At 44.8% G+C, this 24,045-nt stretch overlaps 1 protein-coding gene across 3 annotated transcripts; it reads right to left on the minus strand.

The window, feature by feature from the left end:
* Nucleotides 1–301: 301 nt before the first annotated feature.
* VEGFA (vascular endothelial growth factor A) lies at nt 302–22,940 on the minus strand. 3 transcript variants are annotated; one of them, XM_063305128.1, is made up of 8 exons: nt 21,924–22,933; nt 16,066–16,117; nt 9,898–10,094; nt 8,350–8,426; nt 7,013–7,045; nt 3,813–3,884; nt 2,622–2,753; nt 302–695 (listed from the first exon to the last, which is right to left on the minus strand). In XM_063305128.1, the coding sequence occupies exons 1-8, from the start codon at nt 21,987–21,989 to the stop codon at nt 674–676; spliced, it is 651 nt and encodes a 216-aa protein (XP_063161198.1). In that variant the 5' UTR covers nt 21,990–22,933; the 3' UTR covers nt 302–673. The 3 variants fall into 3 exon arrangements, with proteins under 3 accessions (XP_063161198.1, XP_063161207.1, XP_063161216.1); XM_063305137.1 differs by lacking the exon at nt 3,813–3,884 and having other exon boundaries at nt 21,924–22,929; XM_063305146.1 differs by lacking the exons at nt 2,622–2,753; nt 3,813–3,884 and having other exon boundaries at nt 21,924–22,940.
* Nucleotides 22,941–24,045: the final 1,105 nt, after the last annotated feature.

The following is a 24,045-nucleotide window of genomic DNA, read 5'->3' on the forward strand; positions in this document are numbered from 1 at the left end:
ATCATCAGTTCCAGCATTTAAGAGTTATTTCCTTGACCTCTTGACCCACAGTATTCCAAGGTGCCATTTTGGGAATCCCCTGCCATCTCTTCTCTCGTACAAATGTTTCACCACACAGGACTGGGGCAGGAGAGCGGGGAGAGGAAGCAAGATCGATGGACCAGCAGGCTTTAGAGGGTCAGGAAGAGTATGAAGATTATACTGAGCAGTTTTGACTGGAGTTCAGTCGTAGTTTCTTTCTTATGTCCCAAATAGCCCACTTGTGTCCACAGCAGTTGAGTATATCCAGTGAAGACACCAATAATGTTAGCAATGTTTTAAAAATTCAGTATATATACATATGCACATACATATTCATATACATATACATATACTTCATGTGAAATGGGAGTCCCAAAACATATACCACTCCACTCTCCCTGGCTCTATATCTTAGCAGCATGAGAAGGAAAGTTTTTCTGTAAAACCAGTTCGAAAGCAAAAGGTGAATCCTGCACGGGTCCTCAGGGAATGTTCCTTCCAGAGTCCATTGTCCGTACCCAAAAGTGCTGTGCACTGCTGATCCTTCATTTTAGTGTTCGTTTGGATTAGGGTTTGTTTTCTGTTTCTGACCAGGCGAGATGTCAGGATCCAGAACCAAGGCTGCTCCCGCACTCTCTTTCTTCTCTGCTGCTCACCGCCTCGGTTTTTCACATCTGCGAAGGAGAGAAGAGAAGGGAGGAGAGGTTGTGTCACTAAGTGTGAGGTTCTCAGAGTAGACAAGGCATTAACCAGTGAGGTGGAAGCTCTAGAGTTAAAAGATTAGCTAAAATGTTTTGACCCAGAATACATCAAAATGGCATACAGGGACCAACAAGACCTGCTCTTGAAGGAAAAACAAAAGCCACTGCATTTCCTCCAGTTTTTTCCCCCGCATATGAGAACAGTACCTATTAGGAACTACTTCACCTCCAAAGTTGAGTTTTACATCTTGGCATACCTCTCACTCATACATGTATAGGAACAGTCTACCCCATTCTCCACACTAGCCTGTTTTGCTGTATTTTCAAAGAGATGCAGCCAAACCAAGCCAGGGGTGCCCTGTGCCAGCAAAAGGGGGAAAATAAACCAAGTGCTTAATTCCACTGCTTGCAGAGGCAGAGATTAGTGCTTAAACACAGCAGCAACCCTAGCAGCTGTGCAGAAGCCAGGAAACGAAGAATCGGCCATGCCCTTTGACAGTCCAGATTTCCTCCCTGCAGCGAAGACTTCATTTGAAGCAGCCGAGCAGCTGCCGAACCCCAAACAATCCAACCTATCCTCTGGGCCAAGACGCTCCTCAAGGGCAATCCGAATGCTGGCCTTGCTCATGCGCTGGGGCAACTTCTTAATTAGCCATTTTTCCCCTTCTTCCCTTGGGAACAGCCTGACACTTTCTTCAAGGATTATTTCAAACTACTCATTGGTTAATTTGAGGGGAAATGATAAAGGTCAAGGTCAGAGAGCTGTCTGGTTTCTCTCCAGAGGCTACTTCTGCACAGTGAACTGTAACTCAAGAAGAGCTGGCTCTCTTCTTGCTGCGGTACTAGGCATCCACACTCAGATTACAGACCCTCACAAGCTTCCTCTACACACGCAGCCATGTCCCAGATCCTTGCCCAGACAGAGAACTGAGCTTCATGATATATATAAAGCCCAACACCATCGGCCTGACTCTAGGCGAGCATTTTTTGATGGACTAGAAATGGCAGAACCTCATGCGCTATTCTCGGAGATCTGAGTAGACTCCTGCTATGCTAGTAATGGCAAATGGGTTCTGCCTGTTCAGATGCATACTTATGAATGGTAGGCTGGCATTTGCAGCCACAAGCAGGTAACTCAGATGACAGCGTGCCATACGCATGACGCCAGGCAGGGTATCTGTCTGGGATAGACACCCTGGTTTTTAACACTGTTTTTTGTCTACTTGGAACCCCTGAACTCTAGCCAAGACATTTTTCCAGGCACTTCCATCTTCTGAATACACAGAAATAATACAGAGAAGGAAACGGCTGATCGCACACTCCTCTTAGAAAACACACACTCTAGGGTAAAAGAGAGGTGCAGGAAAGAATGCATGTCTGGATTCATGATTCAGTCCCAGGCAGATTTAATCCACTGCAGGTCTGATATCAAGCTTAAAAAGATGGACTGGGGTTTTGCTTCCATCCTGCAAACATAAAGTAGAGGGCAAGATCTTTGCTTATGAGGCAAAAAAGACCGGCAGTCTCATTAAGTAGCCAGTTGCGTTCTACAAGGACTTGCAGAAAGATCTCTGAGGACTTCTCCTGGGTCAGTGTCAAAGGAGCCACCTTGTTCTCCAAGGAACGTGTTCTAGATTATCAATCGTCACCCTACTAGCAGACAGTTCAGCTCAAGTCTGCCGGAACAAAGGAAGCTTTAGACTGTAGGCAGATTACGCCAACTCTTTCCCTCTTGACCTACCTGGCCAGAGGAAAAGAGGGATACTAGAATACGGGCCCCAGAAGCCAGCAAAAGCTAATCCCTTCCTCTCTTTCTCTCTCAATGTGTGTTGGATGACTGTGTCTGAGGGAGTCGTTTGTGGGGTTTGTTTTCTGTTTTTCATTCTTCAGGACACAAACCTGCAAGTGCGCTCGTTTAACTCAAGCTGCTTCGACTTGCAACGTGAGTCTGTGAATTTGCAGGAACATTTACAGGTCAGGGGATCTTGTTTGAACAAGTGCTTTCTCCTTTCTGAGCAAGGTTCACAGTGACTGCAAAAAGGCAAAAGGAAAGAGGTCTAAGCTACAGCGCTTTAGCGGGAAGAAATGTACACATGCAACACCCTAAACATTGAAGCAACCCTCGCCCCCCCTCGCCCCCCCCAACACTGCACATCTAGAGCACTGCTGGGCGGTGGGCGGACGCTCCCCAAGGCATTCCAGCCCTGACTTGCAATAGCGTTTCAAAAGGCAGAAACGGGCTCTCTGCAACGGCGTAATCCACAAATCCTGCATTCGTCCAACTTGCAGTGGAAACGAGAGCCTCGTTATTGTTGGCCGAGGTCTCCGAGCCAAGGCTCAAGGGCAACTCTTTCTACAGAGAAAACCCTGGCTTAAAAAAAGGAGAGAGAGAGAGCAGGCTTGAGCATCCAGCTGCTCCCATTCAAGCAGTGTGGTTTTCCATATGGACCGAATCAGAACAGCCGCTCTTGAAATCCCTCGTCCGCATTGGATCTCCCCCCGAGAATTACCGGTAATGCAGGATTTGGTGAATTGAGACAGGAGAGGCAGAGAAGGAGAACAGGCACCCAACTCCAGCAGAGAGAGAAAGAGAGAGCGCTCCCCAAATTTTCCCAGAATCCTCTAGATCCCCTCTGGTAATGGTTAGTCGTCGCCACCAGTCGCCATACACACACACACAGGCAAACATGCATGAAAGACAAGCATCAAGCTCCAGCTGCCACACCGACAGGTTTAGAAGGGACAACCGAGAGGAGATTAAGGGAAATGGGATGGGGGAATCACGGAAAGGCATTCTAGAGAGAAAGAAGCAGTGAAACAAGAGCAATCTGCCTGTTCCTTTGGTCACTGTGTCTACCAAAGACAAAGAATAATCCCAAGCGGGGTGGGAGGGAGAACCACAGCTTCTATATGCTTCTGCTCCCAAACTATCCTGCCACCACAAGAACAAGTGATTTGGAGATGTGAGTGGAAATTGTTTGCTCCTTTGATTGCTTAATTAGATGTAATGCAAGCAGGAGTTTTGATTTGAGGGGTGATGGGGGAGATGGGTAAAGGGCAGAGTCTAAAAGCACATGATGCAAAACGTACAAATTCTGTGGTTTATACCGGCCTCTCTTGCGCTTTCTTTTTTGACCCTTCCCCTTTCCTCGCTTTGATTTTCTGGAAGAAAAACAAAACAAGCAAGAAAGAGAGAGAGAGAGAGAGAGAGAAAGTGCACAGGGGGAAGGAAAAAGGAGGAAAAAGAGAGAGAAGCTACCATATGCACTTAGCTAAAGGGGAAGCAACTAAACACGTGTTTCTCAACCTTGGCCACTTTAAGATGTGTAGACTTCAATTCCCAGAATTCCCCAGCCAGCCATGCTGGCTGGGGAATTCTGGGAGTTGAAGTCCACGCATCTTAATGTGGCCAAGGTTGAGAAACACTGATCTAAACAGTGGAAGTTCTTGGAGTTGAGGCACTTCTTCTTTGCTGTTGTGAGCCAGCCAGAGTTGTGTTTTAAGATGGGTGGCCATACAAATCAAATCAAATCAAATAAATAAATAAATTTGTTTCTGCCCTTCACACAACCCTATCACAAGCTGAAACCAGACGAGGCTCTCAACTTCTCTTCCAGTTACAGACAGTATGTCTCACTTCAAATATACCCCAGGCTGCAACCCTGCTCCTTCCCCCCAAAACTGAAATGCCTTCTTTTGGCTCCATTTGCCAGAACAGGTCCTAGAAGTCACCTCACTGGTCCCCAGATGGCATGGGACCTCCATCCTCAGTAGGGAAGAAAGAATGTAGTAAGCAGCACTATCCCTCTTGACCATAAACGGCTTGTGCCTGGCTCAATGTGCACCTGGTTGTTTGATTATTTTCTTTTTGACATGTGCAAGCTCTACCCATAGCAAATTGTCTCTGGGAATTCCCACTGGAGAAACCAGAGAGCATCTTTGGGCTGTTCACCTACAGGCAGGTAACAGTGAAAGGTGGGGAGGTAGTTCTCCATTCTATGAAAAAGAAGGCAAACTGTTAACATGCAGTTCAGTCTCAACTGCTCTGGTCTTACTTGGAGCTCAAGATAATTATGGCCTGTCTGAACCCATTACTATGGGTGTTATCACAAATAACCAAGAGCTCTAAGTGCTGCTATATACAAGCAGATGAACTCTGATCCCTCCTGCTTCTGAAGCCCTTGCTGGTACTAGAGGTTTAAAATAGAGCCAATTTCTACACTGTTAGCTACTAAGACAAGGCAAGGAAGCTAACCTAACTATCATTCCACAGTGTCTCTTTTTTGCCAGAGAACTTGAGCCACCTCCCCTACTGCAGATGCCAGAGAAAGTGAATGTATAGGTTTGGTTTTCCATCCTTTAGTTAGTAACTATGACCCTAACAAACCAACCCTACTTGTCTACCAATCCATCTAATTTAATATTGTCTACACTATGTGGCAGAGCCTCCGGTAGGTTTTCAGGCGAGTGATTTTCTCAGCTCTGCCTGGAAATCCCTGGCACCTTCTGCAAAGTAAGTCCTTACCCATGCATGTTAAGGTCTCCCCATGAACTTTTGATAATGTGTATAGATCTAGAGCAGCAATCCCAGCCAAGGAGAAAATCAGGTGAAACCTAGTGCCCAGCAGCAGACTCTGGGAGAAATGCACATGGAAAAACACAATACTTTGGGGATAAAACCTAATAAGGAAAGTACTCCTTTCTTCCTAGAAACAGTTTATTTAAACTTTGGGAGAAGGAGATGCTGTAATAAAGGAGACAGTCCCTGAGGTTAATGGACAGGATGTCCCCTGGATCTTGTTCAAGCCTCTTGGCTGGCATCAGTTTTTCCCTCCTAACCACAAGCAAAGTAAGCACCACAAGGACACAGTTAGAACTACGAGCAGGGCAGAGAAAGCGTGTTTACTTCAGGGAACTTTCACGAAGTTTTACATTCATTAATGCCACATTCATCCAGAGGCACACCATGAAAAAGGCATCAAGCATAAGAGGAATTTCAGCTTAACCCAAATCAGAGGGAACCCCATACTGATATGGAGATTTGCAAAGCAAAGTAAGCCACCTGAAGGAGTAGAAAGCTATAGTCCCAGAGAGGCGGCTGTAGCCGTATTCTGTCTGCACCAGTGCTCACGCAATCGCAACACGATCACGTGTCCAAGTCACTCTGCCATTCAGCTGAATAACATGTGCACGAGAAGAGTATATGCCAAGCTAGGAGTATTTCCCTGGGCAACCCCCTGATGGCTCCACAATGTGAATTCATCAGAATTCAGTTCAAGCTGGGACATGACAACAGCACAACCGACTAAAAAGATCCTCCCCAACCCCATACTCTCTCTCTCTCTCTCTCGTTCTCCCCCAGCTTCCATGCCAAATCGCAGACCATGGACCATCTTAATATACCCTCACAGTGCATGTGTGCATTTATTTTTAAGCTGGAAGTGGAAAAAATACATCCATATTTGGTTAGTCTGGCCAATGTGTAGTGAAGAATTCTATTTTATCATTCAATAATACTACACAAAGCTCAAAGTAGATCTCAATTTCACATCACAAGATCAACTACTTCCATTCCCCTATGCAACTCATCTACAGTCACCACAATGCAATGCTTCCAGATGCTTTGAACTACTATCTCATTGGCCCCAGCCAGCAACACCAATAGTCTGGGACAGGTATTCCAAAAGCACTATAGAAGGCACCATGCTGGGGAGGGCTGGCAACAAAGTGAATATAACTCTCTTTATTCCACCTTTCATGATTCATATGCAAAGTTAGTTCACATCAGGACACTGCCCACGCTTTGATCGGGCGTACAAGTCCTTTGGTTCATGACAGGGCAAACTCCCTTGCTCTAAGTGAGGTAGCAGAGCTGCCATGCATAGCCTTAATGTTAGGTATCCCTGAAAGTTGCTGTGAACATCAGCAAGTTTTCATCAAAGCAGCAAAGAGAGGGGAGGGCAATGGTGTCAAATGCATGTGGAAGGAAAGTTTCACCCAGAATCCGTTTGAAAAGGGATAAAAGCTTTCTGTTAATTCCATGCTGTTCCTTACATATTTTTATAAGTAAAGTTTCAAAATGGCCTCAAGGCATAAGGGAACCACAGCTGTCAAAGCAACATGTGTGACTGTAGCTAAGAGGAATGGATTCAAGGTATAGTCCTTTAGATGAACACTTGATTTCTTTAAAAAACAACAACAATCAGTTCTTATTTGTAGTGATCTGGGAAAGAAAGGAGGGAGATCACCAACACCAACTTGAGGGGAGGGATATAATCCAGGTCACTTACTTTTCTTGTCTAATTCTGACTTCTTTCTTTTGTCTATAATGGAAGAAAAGGAGAGCAAGATTAGGAGAGAACTAGCATAAGTACAAACATCACATCCATGCTTTTACACCCCACTCTCAGCAGAAAAGATAATAAAGGATGCTCTTTCTCCCTTCCAACACTGCCTGTCTCAGCCTTCCAAATGTTCCAGAGTACCAATTCCTTTATCCTTGTCAACTGGCAATGTTGGGAACGATGGTAGTAGAAGCTTAAAACATCACGAGGCCATCAGGTTGGGGAAGGCTGGCCTTAATTATGGCAGCCAAGAGCAGAATATCTGGAGAAACACATTCTTTCTAACCAGTTTAAAACCGTGTTCAGATGTTATGCATGCATACAAGTCACAGAGTCATACTCTTTGGCCCTGCCCCCAATATCCCCAGGTATGTTTCCCTATGTCCAACATTGACTAAGTAGCAGGATCTGAAGGGAGAATTTGTGCATATCCATTGAAGATGAATATAACCTGCTCTGTCATCAGAACTCTGCTTTATAGGGATCTATTTATTATTAGATTTGTATCCGACTGTTATTTTGTACAACTCAAGACAGTGTACATAATGTTCCTGCCTTCTCTTTTCCCCACAACAACCACCCTGTGAGGTGAGTTGGGCTGAGGGAGAGGGACTGGCCCAGGGTCACCCAACCAGCTTTCAAGCCTAAGGGAGGACTAGAACTGGCAGTCTCTGAGATTCTAGTCCAGCACTTTAACCACTACACCAAAAAATGAAAATAATCATGATCTCATGATCATGTAGGCTCACAATAAAAGGTTGGGGATTAAGGGATCAGAGCATATAGGGACATAGGCATAACCCCAATCTGAGGACCCCATCTGTGTCCTCAGTTGGAGCAGAAAGCCAATACAATGTTTCTCAACTAGCTACTGGTGCTCAATCTGCACCTACCCAAAGAATGTACCAGTCAGTGAAATTTCCATGACGGAGGCTGACAGCATGCAAGCACACAGACACACACACACATTCATTTTGTGGACACACATGCAAGCACAGGAGGAATGCCTCTCCTTCTGAAGCAATGTTGATGCAACTGAGATTTCTAAGGAGGAAAGGTTAAGGCCCTCCTGTTACTGGACAGTAAACTTATATAATCAGGCAATCAATGTTAATTAAGTTACCAGGCCTATGGTTATCAGGTAAAGACCCTTCCCAACACAAAACACACACCACAAGATTTTTGGTGGGTAGGTAGGTGTTCTAATTCACCACCCCTATTGGTACAATTGCAAAGTAGCACATCCTACTCCAAATTCAACTTGAAAAGCTCTCTGTCCTCACCTGCATTCACATTTACTGTGCTGCTGGAAGCTCTTCCTATTTATGTGCTGGCTCTGAAAGTGTTTGAGTTTCATGACCTAGAAGGAAAGAATGGAGCAGGAGGAAGAAGGGAAAGAGGAACAGTGAGTCATGTTCATGAAGGGGCTACATTCAACAGCCACCTCTCAAAACAAATAAGCAAGATAATGCTAAAACAGAGGGGCAAAATTACAGGATACAAGGGATAGGACCCTTAAGCTGCCATCCTATCCTCACTTTACCCTCTAAACCAGTGTTTCTCAACCTTGGCAACTTTAAGATGTGTGGACTTCAACTCCCAGAATTCCCCAGCCAGCCAGGCTGGGAGATGAAATCCACACATCTTAAGGTTGCCAAGGTTGAGAAACACTGCTTCTGAGCAGGTATGTATAGGACAATGCTCAAAAGCAGCAAGAAATGCCGAATTCCTGATACGAATGGCCATAACAAAAACGTACAGGTAGTCCTCGTTTAGCAACCACAACTGGGACTGGCAACTTGATCATTAAGCAAAGCGGTCGCCAAGTGAAACTGCGACTTACGATCTTACTTCAGCTTTCCTTTGCTTTACAGACCTGTGAAGGTCGTAAATGTGAGGATTGGTCGTAGAGTTACGTTTCATCACTGTACTAACTGCAAACAGTCACTAAACAAGGCAGCCACTAAACAAGGACTACCTGTCATTGCTAAATGGGCCTCACATTTGTAGTCCACAAGTTTAAAAGTTAAAAGATTTCTTTCCCTGCTCTACAAAACAGATTGCCTTACCAAGCCCTTATATAATACAAATGCGACCTTCTCACAGACCCTTTGATATCTAGATTCTAAAAACTGGATGACATTTGAAGATAATTAAGCAAGGCATATACAGAATAACAGATCTGGGGCAAGTAAGATGCCCCTTTATTTAGTTTATCAGTCCAACTACCAAAGTCTTTTATGGCATCTGCAAAGTGTAGCACCCAATGGAAACTGAAATGTGGATTGTTACTAAACGGGTATGTGATCTACGTGTGTGTGCATATGTGTCTAGTAGTACAGGCAAAAAGTGGCATCTGGATTTTCAGGGAGAATTATACTCAGGTTCAAATGAATGTGGACAAAGCACATCTCCTCCCTTTACTGCCCTTCCCTTTGGAGGACAGGACAGCATCACAGTAGCCAAGGCCACATTTCTAGTTCTTGCAATCGCAAAGGCCACTAGGGCAATTTCTTTTCTGTTTCTCTTCTGTGGGAAGGGAGTGTTTCTTTTGTTTTTGCTTCTATTTTTTGGCTGCACTTTTTGCAGACTCAGAGGCACTGCTGAGCTAGTCACACTGGTCACATTAAAAATAGGTAAGAGCATCCTTGTCCACTCTTTCCACAGCCAACAGGTAGGAGCCTGGATGTGGTCCAAGACCACCAGTTACTCCTTCCCAAGTTACAGAAACCACCCATAGTGGATTTTATTAAAGGAAACGAGACAGAACTGCAAGTCAAGAGGCTCCCGCTCATTGCTAGGTCCCCTGGACTGTTCAACCACAGTCTCACCTCCATGGTGACATTGTACACCTCAGTGGGCACACATTCTAGTGCTTCATCGTTACAGCATCCTGCGCATCTCATCAGGGGCACGCAGGATGGTCTGAAGATGTATTCCACCTCGTCAGGGTACTCCTGGAAAATATCCACCATGGTCTCAATCGACCTGCAGGCACTGCGCTCAAAGACCTTCAGAAATGTGATGACTAGAAAATGAACGGGGGGAGGGGGGGAGAAAGGAAAAGGGGGGATTAATTACACTTATTCTGTGAAGTCTAACAGCAGCCTTACAAAGTAGCATAGACATAAACTTCAGGCACGTGGACCACTGACTCTGCCCCTTGTACTGGATTCTTATCTACCGGGCTCACCAAAATACAGGCTGTCAGTAACTGCATTAGCCTGCTTAAAACGCACTAAGAAGGCAGGCTACGGGGATTGTGGATCAGCAAGATATGATGAATCACTGGCACGTTTAGCATCTATCTTGTCTGAATTTTAAGCAGCTGAACACTGAATGCATTTGCAAGATGGAAATAAAAGCAATTCACAAGGCCACAGATCTCAAGGCATTGTGGCAGCTTGTTAGAGAAGCTTTTCCTTGAAGTCAATGGAAACAGAAACAGATCCAGATCCAGATCCATTTCAGAAACCTAGAGACTCCAACACCGCGTCCCCTCACAAGTAAAATGCCCCCATTCCTATTTGTTGTTAGCCTCACAGATTCTCTCGAAGGCACAGCTGTCAGGGAGAACCAGATACCACTTCCTCCAGAAACTCTTCTGCAGTGGGAATATCACATTTTCCAGGACTCGTCACACAATGCTTTGTAGCTGGAAAATGTGTTTCTTCCTCTAACTTCTGGTCCTACTGCTATTGCCAAGTAACTGGACAAGTGGTACAAACACATTCTAGACACTGGTGCATCACTCACAAGTTCTCAACACAAAAATCAAGGAACTTAATGTGGGGAGGGTTCTCCCTCCCTTCCATAAACCACTCCATGCCATTTCCTGACCTTCTCCAAAAAGTTTTAGTTCTTCCTTTTTCCAGAGTTAAGCATGTCCTTCTCTTTTACTCCAGCACCGAAATGCCCCTCATTTATGTTTCTAAACTACAAGAAGAAAACCATCACCTCACCCCCTCCAACAGCATTGCCCCCATTCTGCACTGTGCACTCCGTCTGGCAGGCTGCTCCTGGCAAAACGTAGTTTCATAATTTCCGATTTACACAAAGGCCCTCATAATTTGCTTCCATTACTGTAGAATTTGATATTCAGTCATCGTGGGCTGGACTGAGACTACAATCTGACTGAAATCAAAGTTCAAAAGAACTTCAGTGCCACTTATTTACTCTGGATCTACCCCAGTATGATAATATTTATTATTAAGTTCTAATGTTAGAAAGGATTTTAGATTACATTGTTCAATAAAGGGGAGGGGGGTTCTAACTAGAAAATGATGTATTTTATTCCAGCACAGCCATAAACACCTAGCTCAGCCTTCATCAGTTACCAGCCAGCGTGACCAATGACTGGAAATTTTAGTTGTCATGTCCAAAGCATCTGGACAGCACACCGTTGGGGTTGGGGAAGGCTGATCCAGCTATAAAGGAAAAGGTGCAAGGAGCTGGAATTCACTCCACTCCTGTTTTTTTATGCAACACAGGGGGAAAAAAAAGAATGCAAGGTCCCCAGCCTTAACTAATTTAGCACACCCCCACATACATATACGCACAATCCTACCATCCCCAGATTAAAGCTAATGATTCATTGCAAGATTGAGGCAGGGGACAGAGACACATGGCTCAATGCAAGAGCTCAAAGTTGGTCTTCCAAGCGGAATAGAGAACTTTTCAACGAACTGCCAACAAAACATGAGCTTCTGCCTCTTCTCCAACAGCCACATTAGAAGCTGCTAACAGAGGCAGGAGATACTTTGTCCTAAGCATTTCTGCCTTCCAAGGCCTGCAGTGGTTGTGTTGATAACCCAGCGTGATAACAAGCACAAATTGCTTGCATCATGGAAAAAACAGAAACCAGTAACCGTTTCCGAACAGTCCTGAACCTGTGACAAACCAGCATAAAGGTTGCTCCGCTGAAGCGCAGGCACGTGCTGAGGGCGGGGGAGAGGGAAGAGAGGCAGACTGCTGCTCTTTCAGCTCAGGGCTCTTGTTAATTGCTGAAAGTTAATTCTTGGTCATGCGGAGCTGAGAGCGCCACCACCTGAGGAGGAACCTGCCTGGGATTTCTGCCGGCTGCCCAGCCTAAGTGCCTATTTTTAAAGAGACAGTTGCTCAGAGAGAGAAAATGTGTAGTGACGGGCAGTCTCCAGCTCAAAAGGAGCACTTCCACCCACAGCAACCCTATGTCCAGCCCAAACTCTAATATCAGCCTCTCAGGGCTTTCTTGGATTAGCATGCGCCAAGTCCTCCTTGTTCCCCTTCAGGGTGACCTTAACCTTAAAATACAGCTATCTATAAACAGGAGAATTAAACAATTTAGTGTCTGGGAAACTTGCTGGCATGCAGCCAGACCGGTAACCACCTTGCTGATTATTCACTCCTTTCTGAGCATTAAAGCACAAGAAACTTTGTCATGATAAAAAATAACATTCCGTTCAAAACATTATTATCTACCTCCACATCCATCAGAGACAAAGACTGGGCATCTCAAGGCACTTGCCTCTTATGCTGCTAAACAAATCCAATAAGTTTTTGCCTGTAACGAAATCTTAGGCCCCACATACATTGCAGGGGATTGCTAGAGTATCCAAAATGGTACTCAGGATGGAAGTTATGGGGTGCCTACTGTCTTTGCCAGAGCAACTAATTCACCCTTGAACTTCAACACAAACTAAATGGCTGTTCTTTATGATTTAGGATTAAGAAAATACAAATTAGCATATAATCTGTGGATCATCCAAAGGGATGCATCATATGTCCACGTATAGCTGGCAGACATTTAGCACCTGCTACGGAGTTTTTATTCTGACTTCATCACTTTCAAAAGTATAAATATGAGGATAGTGAGGGAATTATCAGCTTCCAAAAATCGTGATAGATGAGCACAGTAGCACAGTAATTATGATAATGATATGAAAAGTGAATAAAGGCACCTTCTTATTTCTGAAGTCTTTCAAGAACTTATGGGGTCCCTATAAAAGTTCCTTAGAATTATGTACAGCTCTGCCTGTTTCTTATGTAATTGTGAATGACTTGAAATTTAGGTTCGTGTCTCAGTGATATCAACCTAAAATGTACATTTCTGGTAAACACCATTGCTGGCACATTCCCATTAAGATAATACTTCTAGCAAAAAGCATTATTCTTCTATCTTATTTCAAACATTCCTAGATTACCTTACTAATGAGTCAGCAAAAGAATGCTACAAAAGCAGACTCAAAGCAGCCACATCAACAACAGAAAAAATAAACTAAGAAATTGCTTTGTCACTTTCCATCCTTTCAGATGAATGATATTCAAACAACAAGAAAAATAGTGCAAAAATAAAAAAGAGATTTGAGAACTCTAAATTTTAAGATACCAATGTGACAGCAAGGGAAATTAAGAGAAATCTGTCAATCCCTATTTGAGAGAGACTAGTCACCGAGAGAGACTAGCACAACAGGAAGGGGAGATCACTTGCAGGCAGGCCTTCTCATTTGCAGTTCAACATACAATAGTGTGGAGTCCTAAATAGTGCAACCTGATCATTTGCATCTTTAAAGCTTCACTGTTAGTCTAGCAAATAAGCTACTCCTATGGTCCTGCAGAAACCTTAGCAGATAAGCAGATCTTTATACCTACTTGTGCAAAGCTACTTCAGCAATTGTTTTGCAGTTGCCTGCTAATCACATATCTTGATATTCAATTATGTCAATCAGATCAGGGCTTAGTAATAAAGCCTGGTTTTATCTGGCTACTAGTTGACTATGTGACATAATGCATAACCTTTAAGGAGAAGGAAAAATGTAATTATGATAACCTGCAAAACCCCTGCTGACCTTTTTTGAAATATAGCATTCCGCAGAGTTCGTAACAGTCACTGAGCTCAGAGAAATCCAAACAGCTCCTTTGTGATAGAGCAGCACAAAATACAAACCAGTGCTTGAATGTCATTCATGCATTTGCAGCTCAAGACGAAGGGCCACGCAGTTTAAAGATCAACTTGCCATGCAGTGGTTTTCTCACATACACAGAAGAAGGAAAACCCTAACCCAACAATCATATGTTCATTTTCAGAGCAAGAAATGTTAACCTGGAACTGCAATCAGAATACAATATAAAATGGGTGTGCTCTTACAAAGTTGTTCTCCCCTAAGACTTTGACAACACTCCTCCGGTGCACCAGGCCAAAAACTTCGTTGCAATTGAAACTAACTGTGGCAAGAGGAAAGGCTGCCCCCTGCTGTCCAGCTCTAAGAACAGCAGCAAGTGCCACTCCCTGAATGCCCTAAACTAAGGAGATTCTGCATCAGCAGAATCTCACACTGTGGGACGCACGTAATTTGCTAGAAATCTCTGATTTAGGTTAACATCCACTGCCTAACGCCTCAAAGACTGTGAGGATTAATACCAAGTTTAAACCAATGCGTCTTGCACTGTGAAACGGTAGGTGCTACCCTCCTGTCAGTGGTTTAGAAACTCTGCCACTATTCCCTAAATCCCTCTCAATTTCTCTACTGTAATATGCCTGATTTCTACATCTCTCATCCTTTCCTTCCTTCCTGTTACAGATTCTGAAAAGTAATGTATAACATTTGAGGGATACTGAATATTTGCATTACGTATGCTTCTGTCGAGGAATTTCTTTATGAGAAATCCCAAATTTTAATAAGCATTTGCAAATCAGAAAATGCATTTAGACCCACCCCTGCCAAAATCAGGGTAATCACAATATCCCAGCTCCAGATGCAACAGCACTGTCTATAACAACCTACTTCAACATGATAGCTTCCGGACTTCAGCTTCCATAATCCCCAGCCAGTGTGGACAAAGATTTCCACAGACTCAGCCTCAGGAGCAGGCTGGAGATGGCTGGTCTAAAATTTTAGAAGCACGATGGAGCTTCCATTCCATTCCATTCTCACCACATCCAAGTAAAATGTCCAACAATACAGCAAGTGCAGTTAGTTATAAAATGCTCCTAGCCTCCATTAAGGTACAGCTATTTCTTCTGAACACATCAACAGCAAATGCTGTGCGTATTTATCCAGAAGGAATCACCACTATATTCAACAGGGTGTATTCCCAGGTAGGTATGTAGTGCTGTAGCCTTTAAGAAGATGGAACAGCCTTCTCATAACTATTTCTGGGAGATTATCTCTTCTTTTCAACTGGCCAGTGCCATGATCCTTGCAAACTTAAGCACTGATCGTTTGATAACTTTATTTCATGTCTGAGCAAAACAACATGGGTCAAAGGTCTGCCAGCAAAATGATGAGAGAGAGCCAGGAAATTAGTGACCTCACTTTGAAAATCATGGTAAATTCCTCCAACAATTATTCCCAGAGTTGCTGAGATGTCTGATCTTAATTTAATTAAGGTAAAAAAGATTAGAATGCCAATACTCCAGTCCAGTATATTCACATATTCTCCCTGACAACCTTCAACTGGATAATCTCCATGTATGCTGAATTATAATTCCTGTCATTCACAGCCTGTGTGATCTGCCACTGTAGTCTAATACATCTGTGTTGATAAGGCTGTTCTTTGAAGTTTAATAAAAAAAATGGTGTTATCTCATTTCTCCTTTAAAGCAAAATACCGTTGTGCATAACTGCAGCTGCTTAATAAAATAAATAAATAAAATCCTAGGATATCTTGAAACCCAAGATGTTAAACCTGGCAACCAAGAACCCCCGACTGTCTTCATTTAAATGTTTTCAATGATGTTTTCAATGTATTTGTGCTGGAAATCCTTGGGGCACCTCTAGTTAGTGAACTAACTTCCATTGTTTCTGTCCATAGAATTACAGTCCAACACAACCTTCATCCCACTCCCTCACATATGTTCATTTTCCAAAAGTTAGCAACATAAATGAGGATTCCCTCCCCTGGCAGTCCAGCCAATGGATTCCCATGCCAATTCATCTCCTCCTCCTCCTCCTCCACCTCCTCCTCCTCCCATCAACACCCTCATCATACTCATCAAGGAAGACAGAGAGGGCACTTACCTTCACCTTGTTGCCTGTCTCCATCCCCTTGGGCAGGAGCAGCCTGCAATACCTGCAAAACCAACACAAAACTAATCAGAACACAAATCCAGTCCCCTCACCCTACAAAGCCCTGCAGCTCTTTTGAGACCTTAGTCGCTTTGCAGGATTGAGTAATAAAAGCCAGGATCTGTCGTACTCTGCAGATTAGAAAAACAAAACAAAAATGGCATGTGCCAATTATGTTCTAACACCCACTTCTCTTCAGAAAATCCAGAAAGAGAATGCACCTGAATTGTGAACAGAAACATTTGTGCGAGAGCCAAAATATGGAACTTAATGGGCACTTTTTGCATCTGTTTCAGTGGTGGTCTACAGAATGCCTCTACAGCAGTGTTTCTCAACCTTGGTAACTTTAAGATATGTGGACTTCAGCTCCCAGAATTCCCCAGCCAGTTATGCACTACAGAATGCCTTCCTCTAAGAGATACTATTATGTGGCCAGATTCTGTGGCCAGCTGCTTTTAAAAACACTGTATACCATACCAGCACCCCCACTTTGATTCAGTACACCTGGAGGGTGCCAAGTTGGCAAACTCTAGCTTACCTGTTGTCCCTGGCTTTTACATAAAAGGTTTAATAATCATTGACTTTTGAAATTGTATTTTAGCTGGCTTACTCACATTAAAGTTGCTTTTATGATTCAGCACTAATGGAGCTGTTTTATAGTGGAAGATACCATAGCCTGTCCTAAAAGGCAGCTAAGAAATATACTGAAGCATTGGGGAAATTCAGATTTCCACAGTGAAGCAAACTATTATCACACTCTAGACTAGGGAGATCCTGGGGTACGAATGTGAGAGAGCAAGACCTCTACTCAAGTAAGAATCAATTTAGCTGTATGTCTGCTTTCTGTACGTGGGACGAAAAGGGGAACTCACTAAGTTTTCTCGGACAGCACTCTTGCTTTTCTAGGCAGCAGAAACAGAAATGATCTGCTTTAAGGCATTTATTATTAAGATTAAAATCTACAGTACAAATCTGAATGGGGGAGGTGGCTGGCAAAAGAGAAAACAACATTGGTGACCTTCTAAAAATGACATGACAAGGAATTTGAACGTCAATTAGCTTCAGTTCTCTGGGCTACTCAGCCAAGGTCATTACCCGAGTTTCAGCAGAGAGGAGGAACCATCAGGCCATCCTGTTAGGATCTGATTTGCAAATTATGGGGTCAGAATCAGCCAGTGGATTTCAAGAGCAGTCTGGCTGGTTCACCAGGCTGTCACAAAAGGTAATAGAGGCTAAGAATGCAATGCTGCACATCTAATTGTTTGACTGTGTACATAAGGCCCCCCACCCTTAACTGGTACCTCTACCTGACTTGGGACTACATTTACAAGAAATTCCCCGCCCACATGGCCACTGACCAGGAGCTCCAGGAGTTGGGGAAGACTGCTGTATGGGATGGCCCAACAGAGAGAATCACCTGGACCTGCAGAGAAGGGAGGCTGGCAGCACACAAACAACAACGTTCCGTTTTAAAGCTGCGAACAGATTTTATTTCTCCGGGTGAAGGTCACGGCAACACCACAAACAAGGTGGGGGAGGCCTAGACCACACCTGACCTCTGAAACCACCAAGGCCTTCATGGGCCAGCAAGCTGCCACAATCAGTTCTGAGAACAGCCTCTGTTGTGTCTGAAGATGCCTCAGACAGGCAGCTCTCTGGTGAGGTGGCAAGTTGCCACAGCTCCCTGTCAAGTCGGTTTCCGCCCACTTCCCCAGCATCGCGTAGAGCACGTAGCCTTCGTGAGCCAGCAGGCTGTGGCAGGCTGTCCTGGGACTCCTCCATCTGCAGGACGGGGCTGTGGCAAACATGCTGCCCACAACCGCCCCGACTGAGCAACCAAGCATGCGGCCCAGCCATGACTTGGCCAGGGCCCTGGGGAAGGAGCAACCTCTGGCTTTCTTTAGTTCTTCAAAGCCCTGCTTGGGTCCTGAAGCATCAGTTAGAAACTGTTCCTTACTTCTGACCCAAAGTTGTACTTCTTGCTACTTCTTCACCTTCTCCAAAACAGCTTTCTCCTTCTCTCTCTCTCAGCAAGGGGGGGGGGAAATCATTGAGGAAAGAGACCAGAAAAATCACTAGAAGGGATTTTTGTGTCCATTCCACACACACACACCGTCATTTCTCTTTCAAAGTACTATCAAGGCTAGACTGCTATCTCCTGATCAGCAGAAACTGGAAGCAACATGTCCACCAACCACACAATGAAAAGGAACCCCATTAGCCATGAAGTACAATCTATTCACACTGTTGGTCATGCCGTTTGCCTTTGAATCTAGGAGCTATTTATACAGCAGAGTCACCTTGAATCCATTTGAGAAATCTGAAGGTTCTTCTCTGCTCCTATGCTGATGAATTACATTTTCTCTGGCCAATGCTGACAGGTTTGGTCAACCAAAGCATCAGTGCTTAAATGGAAGGTTTAAATGTTCCCCCTTTTTCCACCAAAGGAAGGACAAAACAAACTTTTTCCCCCAAGGGACAAGTGCCCTTTTGAAGGTCACATTACTTCTACTCATCTCTTTTCCTGCCCTGGGGGTTTACTCATTGTTTCCCCATTAAGACACTTAATTGTCTCATGTTAGATTTTTCAGCAGCACAGACAGTAGGAGAAATATTTCCTTTAAGGCTGGAGCAGCAGCAGGTTGGCAGGGAGCTGGCAGCTCTGCTCTTACATCCTACTTATTCCAGTACGAAGCTAGGAAATGGTTAACTGGATAAATTGCTTCCACATACACACTTCCTATTCCTTCACATCAAAACCACTCTTTCTCTAGCTTTCTCCTCCCCCTCCCCCTAATCTCAGCAGCCTCATTAAAAGAGCTTTGTAACTTTTTTGGACTGGCGCAAACAATCCAGCCACTTTGGGAGGGCCCCTGGGACTAGAGTTAAAAACCCATGCCATCTTAGGTGCTAGGGGGAAAAAAATCCTCTCTGATGTTTTCTGCTTAAGTGCTGCAGTTTTTCCCGGCTGTGCACTCAAAGTGCTGCAGTTTTTCCTGGCTGTGCATTGCAAAAGGTGCAATGGCCCAGTAAGAGAGGGATTTCTGACATGGCATAGAACAGAGGGAAGAAGTTCAGAAAATGCCTAGGATATATTGAAGAGGGTTGCAACATCTACTTTGTATTGCAAAGAGTTATTATGGGGAGTGTTTTCCACCTTCAGTTGCAAAGTTCAGAGGAGGAAGGTGATCCACTGTGTTCCCTTAGAATAAGAAGCTGGGTGGTAAGCAGGAGCCCCGGTGTGGCCTGAGCGGAAGGCTGATGGCTGTGAGATCATTAGCAGTCTGGTCACACGCTCTTGTTCCCACCCTCACTGTTTGATCTTTGCTTGATCCTACCAGAAAGATATCTTGGGAGGAGCCCCAGGACTTGCTCACTGAAACAAACTAACATCACATCGATTATATCAGGTAATACTGAAAGGGAACTAAATATTGCCAATGTAGCAAAAATAAAGGCAGGTAGATTTTGTCTTGGATCTTCAGTCCACGGTCTTTTCACCCATGGGTCTCCTCACCCTAAACACATGCTTCACTCCAAGGGTAACACTTTCAAAAGTGGTTAATCACTGGGGGGCACTGCACCATTATTAGCCTGCCAATGAACTGTAAGAGGAAACCAGTGCCTGCATTCCCTTCACCTGAATTGGGGGGGGGGGGGTTGTCACAATTTACATTAAGCTACACTTGGTTTGTTTGGCTTTGACTGGTTGCTTTGGGAATCCAGCCATTGTGGGTTGTCAACCATGGTTTAAAACTTCACATAACATGGCTCATTCAACAAATCAAGGCTGGATAGGATATATTAATACAGATTAGCAGTCCCTAATAACTTATATTATTAACGCTATCTCACCTTCAGCAAAAGGTTGTCCTTCTCCTCCACATTCCCCTAAAATGCCATACTATACAGAATAACTTACTTTTCTTCTCACTAACAGTTTTTCCCTCCATGTATCCAGTATGGGCTAAGTATGCTTATTCAAAACCATTGGGGTCAAAAAGTGTGAATGTATTCATTCCCTGCTCCCCACAGATTCACACTTCATATACTATACCTGCTTTGGCTAGATAGTATTTAAGACTATGGCACCTAGCAATTTACCTGAGTGACTGTAGGGTCCTAAGAGTTGAAAATCATCTATTTGGAGAAAAAAGTCATCTACATTTCTGATTATTCCATTTACTCTCCCTCTCTATACTTTTCTTGTATTCTATTTTTACTTGTCCTGCAGTACTTCATGCATAAACCAGATTTCTCAATCTAGTGGCATCCAGACACGCTGGACTAAATCTCCTATCACTGGCCAGATTGTTTAGGATGACAGAATCTGTAAAACCAGGCTGGGCAAGCTTGGTAAAACTGTATAACCTGAGGATGATTTTAAAAAGCAAGCATGGCCATTTCAGATTAGCCTAGTCACAAGTTTTCCCTTATCCTGCATAGATGAATGTGCTGCTGTCACTCGCAGCAATGCGGACTTGAACAAATTAGCTTGGAAAGCTTGTGACATCTGGCCAAACTCATCTGAAATGGCTCCTGTATGTTATCTTACATTTGTGGCTGAAGAAAAAGCTACAATTGTTTCTTTTCTGCAGTCTTGCTTAGCCTGATGCCACCAGAGGTGACTAATTGGCTGGAGACGACAAGACTTCTGGTCCAAGATTTCTGAAAAGCTGGCAAAGGACATGTCTGCATTTGAAGTGGGGGAGTTTTAAGGCTGCATTTTTCTCCCTCAAGTTCCTCAAGGGGAACCACCATGTAAAATTAACCTGCTTCCCCTCCCTCTCTTGTGAAGTGTATAAGCTACCTAGCAGGAGCTAAACCCGAGCAAATGCTACAACCACCCAGCTTATTTAATTCCTTTAAGGAGCAAATCAAAAGCTCCTGCTAGCGGGGTCTGCGGGTAATGGCCTATACTTTCATAATAAGGAAACTAATAAAGATGAGAGGAGTTTAGGAGAGGGAAATAGTTTAAAGAAGAAACTCTTATTTATGGAAACTCAGCAGGGTCGTTCCGTCTGAAAATCAATCTGGAAGAGCCACAGAATTCAGTTTGCAGTCTTTGATCTCTGTTTGCTTTTGCAAGACAGGAATTTTGAACTCCGGTCAGTAAACCTGCCTAACTAAAGCAAACAGGCCAAAAACACCGCTTTTGCAATGTCAGGAGGAGCAGGAGGGAGAGAGCAGCTTACGCGCTGCTGATGCAAGAACTCAGCCAGCGCGCTGCCTACATGCTCCGATCGATGACGATGCAGAGACGTGCCTCTTCCGTACGGCGTCCTTCAAAACCCAGGTTTCCAACTACCAAGCTCCCCAGACAGGAGGGGAAGGAAACCTAGTCGGAACGGTCAAGGCAACGTGCAAGAAGGAAGCCAGACCTGTCGGGGGTGGGCGACAGCTTCTGAGCTACTTCCCTCTTTTTCCAGCCCTGCGATAGCACGCGCAGGCCCCACGCGGGCGGTGCAGTCAGCTTAAACGCCATAACGCAGGCTTTGCTTGCTCGCCCTCGGCGCTAAGGGCTCGAGGGCCAGCCTTTTGTCGGCAGCCCCGAAGAGCGCCGAGCAGAGGTAGCCGCGTGCCCTCACAAGGTCAACCAAGCACGCGCGGCTAAGCGCGGGCACCCGGGACAAGGGTCGGGCGCCCCTGGATCCGCTCCCGATGCGTGTGGGCTCCCTTTGGGCCCCGCTATCACCTCGCGCCCGTCACGCACATTCAGCGTAACATGCGGCGAACAGGCCATGCGGGGGAGAGGAGGAGGAAGAAGAGGAAAGCTTCCCCGCCACCCCGGCTCCGCCCGCCCCTTTTACCTTGGCGTTGTGGAAATAAAGCAGCGCCGCCAACCCCCAATGGATCCAAGTGAGCAGAAAGTTCATGATTCCAGAAGCGAGGGTGGATTGGCTCGGTCGGGTTCTCTAGCCCTCTTCTTTTCCCGGCGGCCGCTCTGATCAAGCTGAGGGGTTGAAGGGGGAGGGGGGAGAATTTAGACTCTGGTTTCACCCGTCCATAAGCGCGGCTCCCAAGGCCCCGGAGACGCAGTTTCCCCTCGGTGTGCCGCGCGCTCAAGGTCCTGGGCTCAGCTCGGTTCCGATCCGGCGCTCCTCCAGAACAATTCCAGCAGTACAGCGAATAGTAACAGATTTTCCTCCCCTCTCCACGCACACTCCAGCCCTCTGTGGCAAGGAAGGCACCGCACGCGAGCGCGCTCGCTCACCACCACACAAGCACCGAAAAAAAACAAAACAAAAAAAACGAGACGAAGAAGAAAAGTTTGCCAAAACTTTCAGTGCATTTGTTTTCCTTTCCCAGGTCTCGGATCTTAACAGCTGCTATGACTCGCTCTTTTCCAGCTGAAGTTGGATGGTTTGGTTTGCTAACAGCGGCTTTAGGAAAAGCTCTTCATTCAGCCCGGTGCGATTCGGGCCCCTTCTTCTTGGCTTTAAAAACGGGGGGGGGGGGGGGGAATCCTTCCCTTTTTTTTTTTCACCGAAGAGGGGAAAATCCAAGTTCTTTAGCGAAGAAATTTCTCAGCAGATCAAGGGAAGGGGAATAAATAATGGGCGAACAGAAGAATGAATCGCAGATCCTAACGCGCAAGGAAGTCGGAAGGGAGAGAAGGAAGAACTGTAGATCTCGTTTCCCTGCCCGATCTCGCCTCCTTTTTTCACCGAGAGAGCGCCTTCACTTTTATGTCAATGAACGTCTCCGGTGTCGCTCGCTCTTCCCCGAATGTCAGGCGGAGTGGGAGAAGTGCAGCCTGCTCCGGGTAGCGCGCGCTCTCTTTCTCTCAGCTACCGCGCTCGCAGCTTTTCAGGGTTCGTAGTCCCTCCTCCGCCTCCTCCCTTTTTCGTCACTACTCCTCCTTCAGTACTGTACCTTTGAATTTAAAAAATCTGTCCCCTACACAAAGGCTTTATAGGTTTATGATGATGAGAATAAGACCAGGATGTATTTCCTCTGTGCGTGGCGTGGGTGTGTGCGTGTCTTTCTCTCTCTCTCTGGAGAACAAATGGGCAGCAAACTAAGGAAATAGGGATCTCCGTGTATTCCTTTTGAACAGAGTTAGCTGTCTTAGCGTTGTCAATATTATTACAGAAATGTGTACAATTAATCACATCAATCAGATACCACCCTCACACAGCTAGAGTCACACACTTTTCCCCCCATTAATGATAGTTACTCCACAAAAAATGAATACTGTAGCGGAGAAGGAGAGGTGTGGAAGTGGATTACATTTAGATCCCTCTTTTTTCTGAAAACTCAAAAGTGGCATGAATGACCGTCCTCCCCTACTTTTATCCCCATAGCAACAGCCGTCTGAGATAGGTTGGGTTGACTTAGAGTAGCTAGCCCAGACTCACTCTGGGATCAAATGCGGACTTGAACTTGATTGCCCCAGTCCAAATCTAGCATCTTAACAACCAGATCACACTGTCTGAATTCTGATGGGCCTCCTTCATGTTTCTTTTTCTAAGTTTCTTTTTCTAATTTTAGTTCTATGGGGAAAAAAATACAATCACACTGTTGAGCCCTCCTCCTTCACTTTTGGCATCAGAAAAGACAGAAATGACCCAAAGGACATGGGTGCAACTGTGTTCCTGCACCCTTTCAAGGGACAGTCTTATTCTGAGGAAGACACAAATAAAACTCTTATTCTACTTTGCGGACACAAAATAAAACTCCGATTCTAATATATTTTAGGCAAAATACGACCATCACTGCCCTCCCCATTTTTCACTTACTGGGTTCCCAAGACTGTCTTTTGGCTTTGCAAAGCTAGGAGCAATTTTTCATTCCCAGGGAACATAATTTCATTCTCTCTCTCTCTCACTCACTCTCTGTCTCTGCCAAATTGTTATTTAGTTGGGTGGTGGTGTGTTTTGTTTTGTTTTTTTGAATGCTGAAAATAAATAACTTTCACAAATCCCAATT

Source organism: Candoia aspera, chromosome 1 (genome assembly GCF_035149785.1).
Source record: "Candoia aspera isolate rCanAsp1 chromosome 1, rCanAsp1.hap2, whole genome shotgun sequence".
NCBI classification, from domain to species: domain Eukaryota; kingdom Metazoa; phylum Chordata; class Lepidosauria; order Squamata; family Boidae; genus Candoia; species Candoia aspera.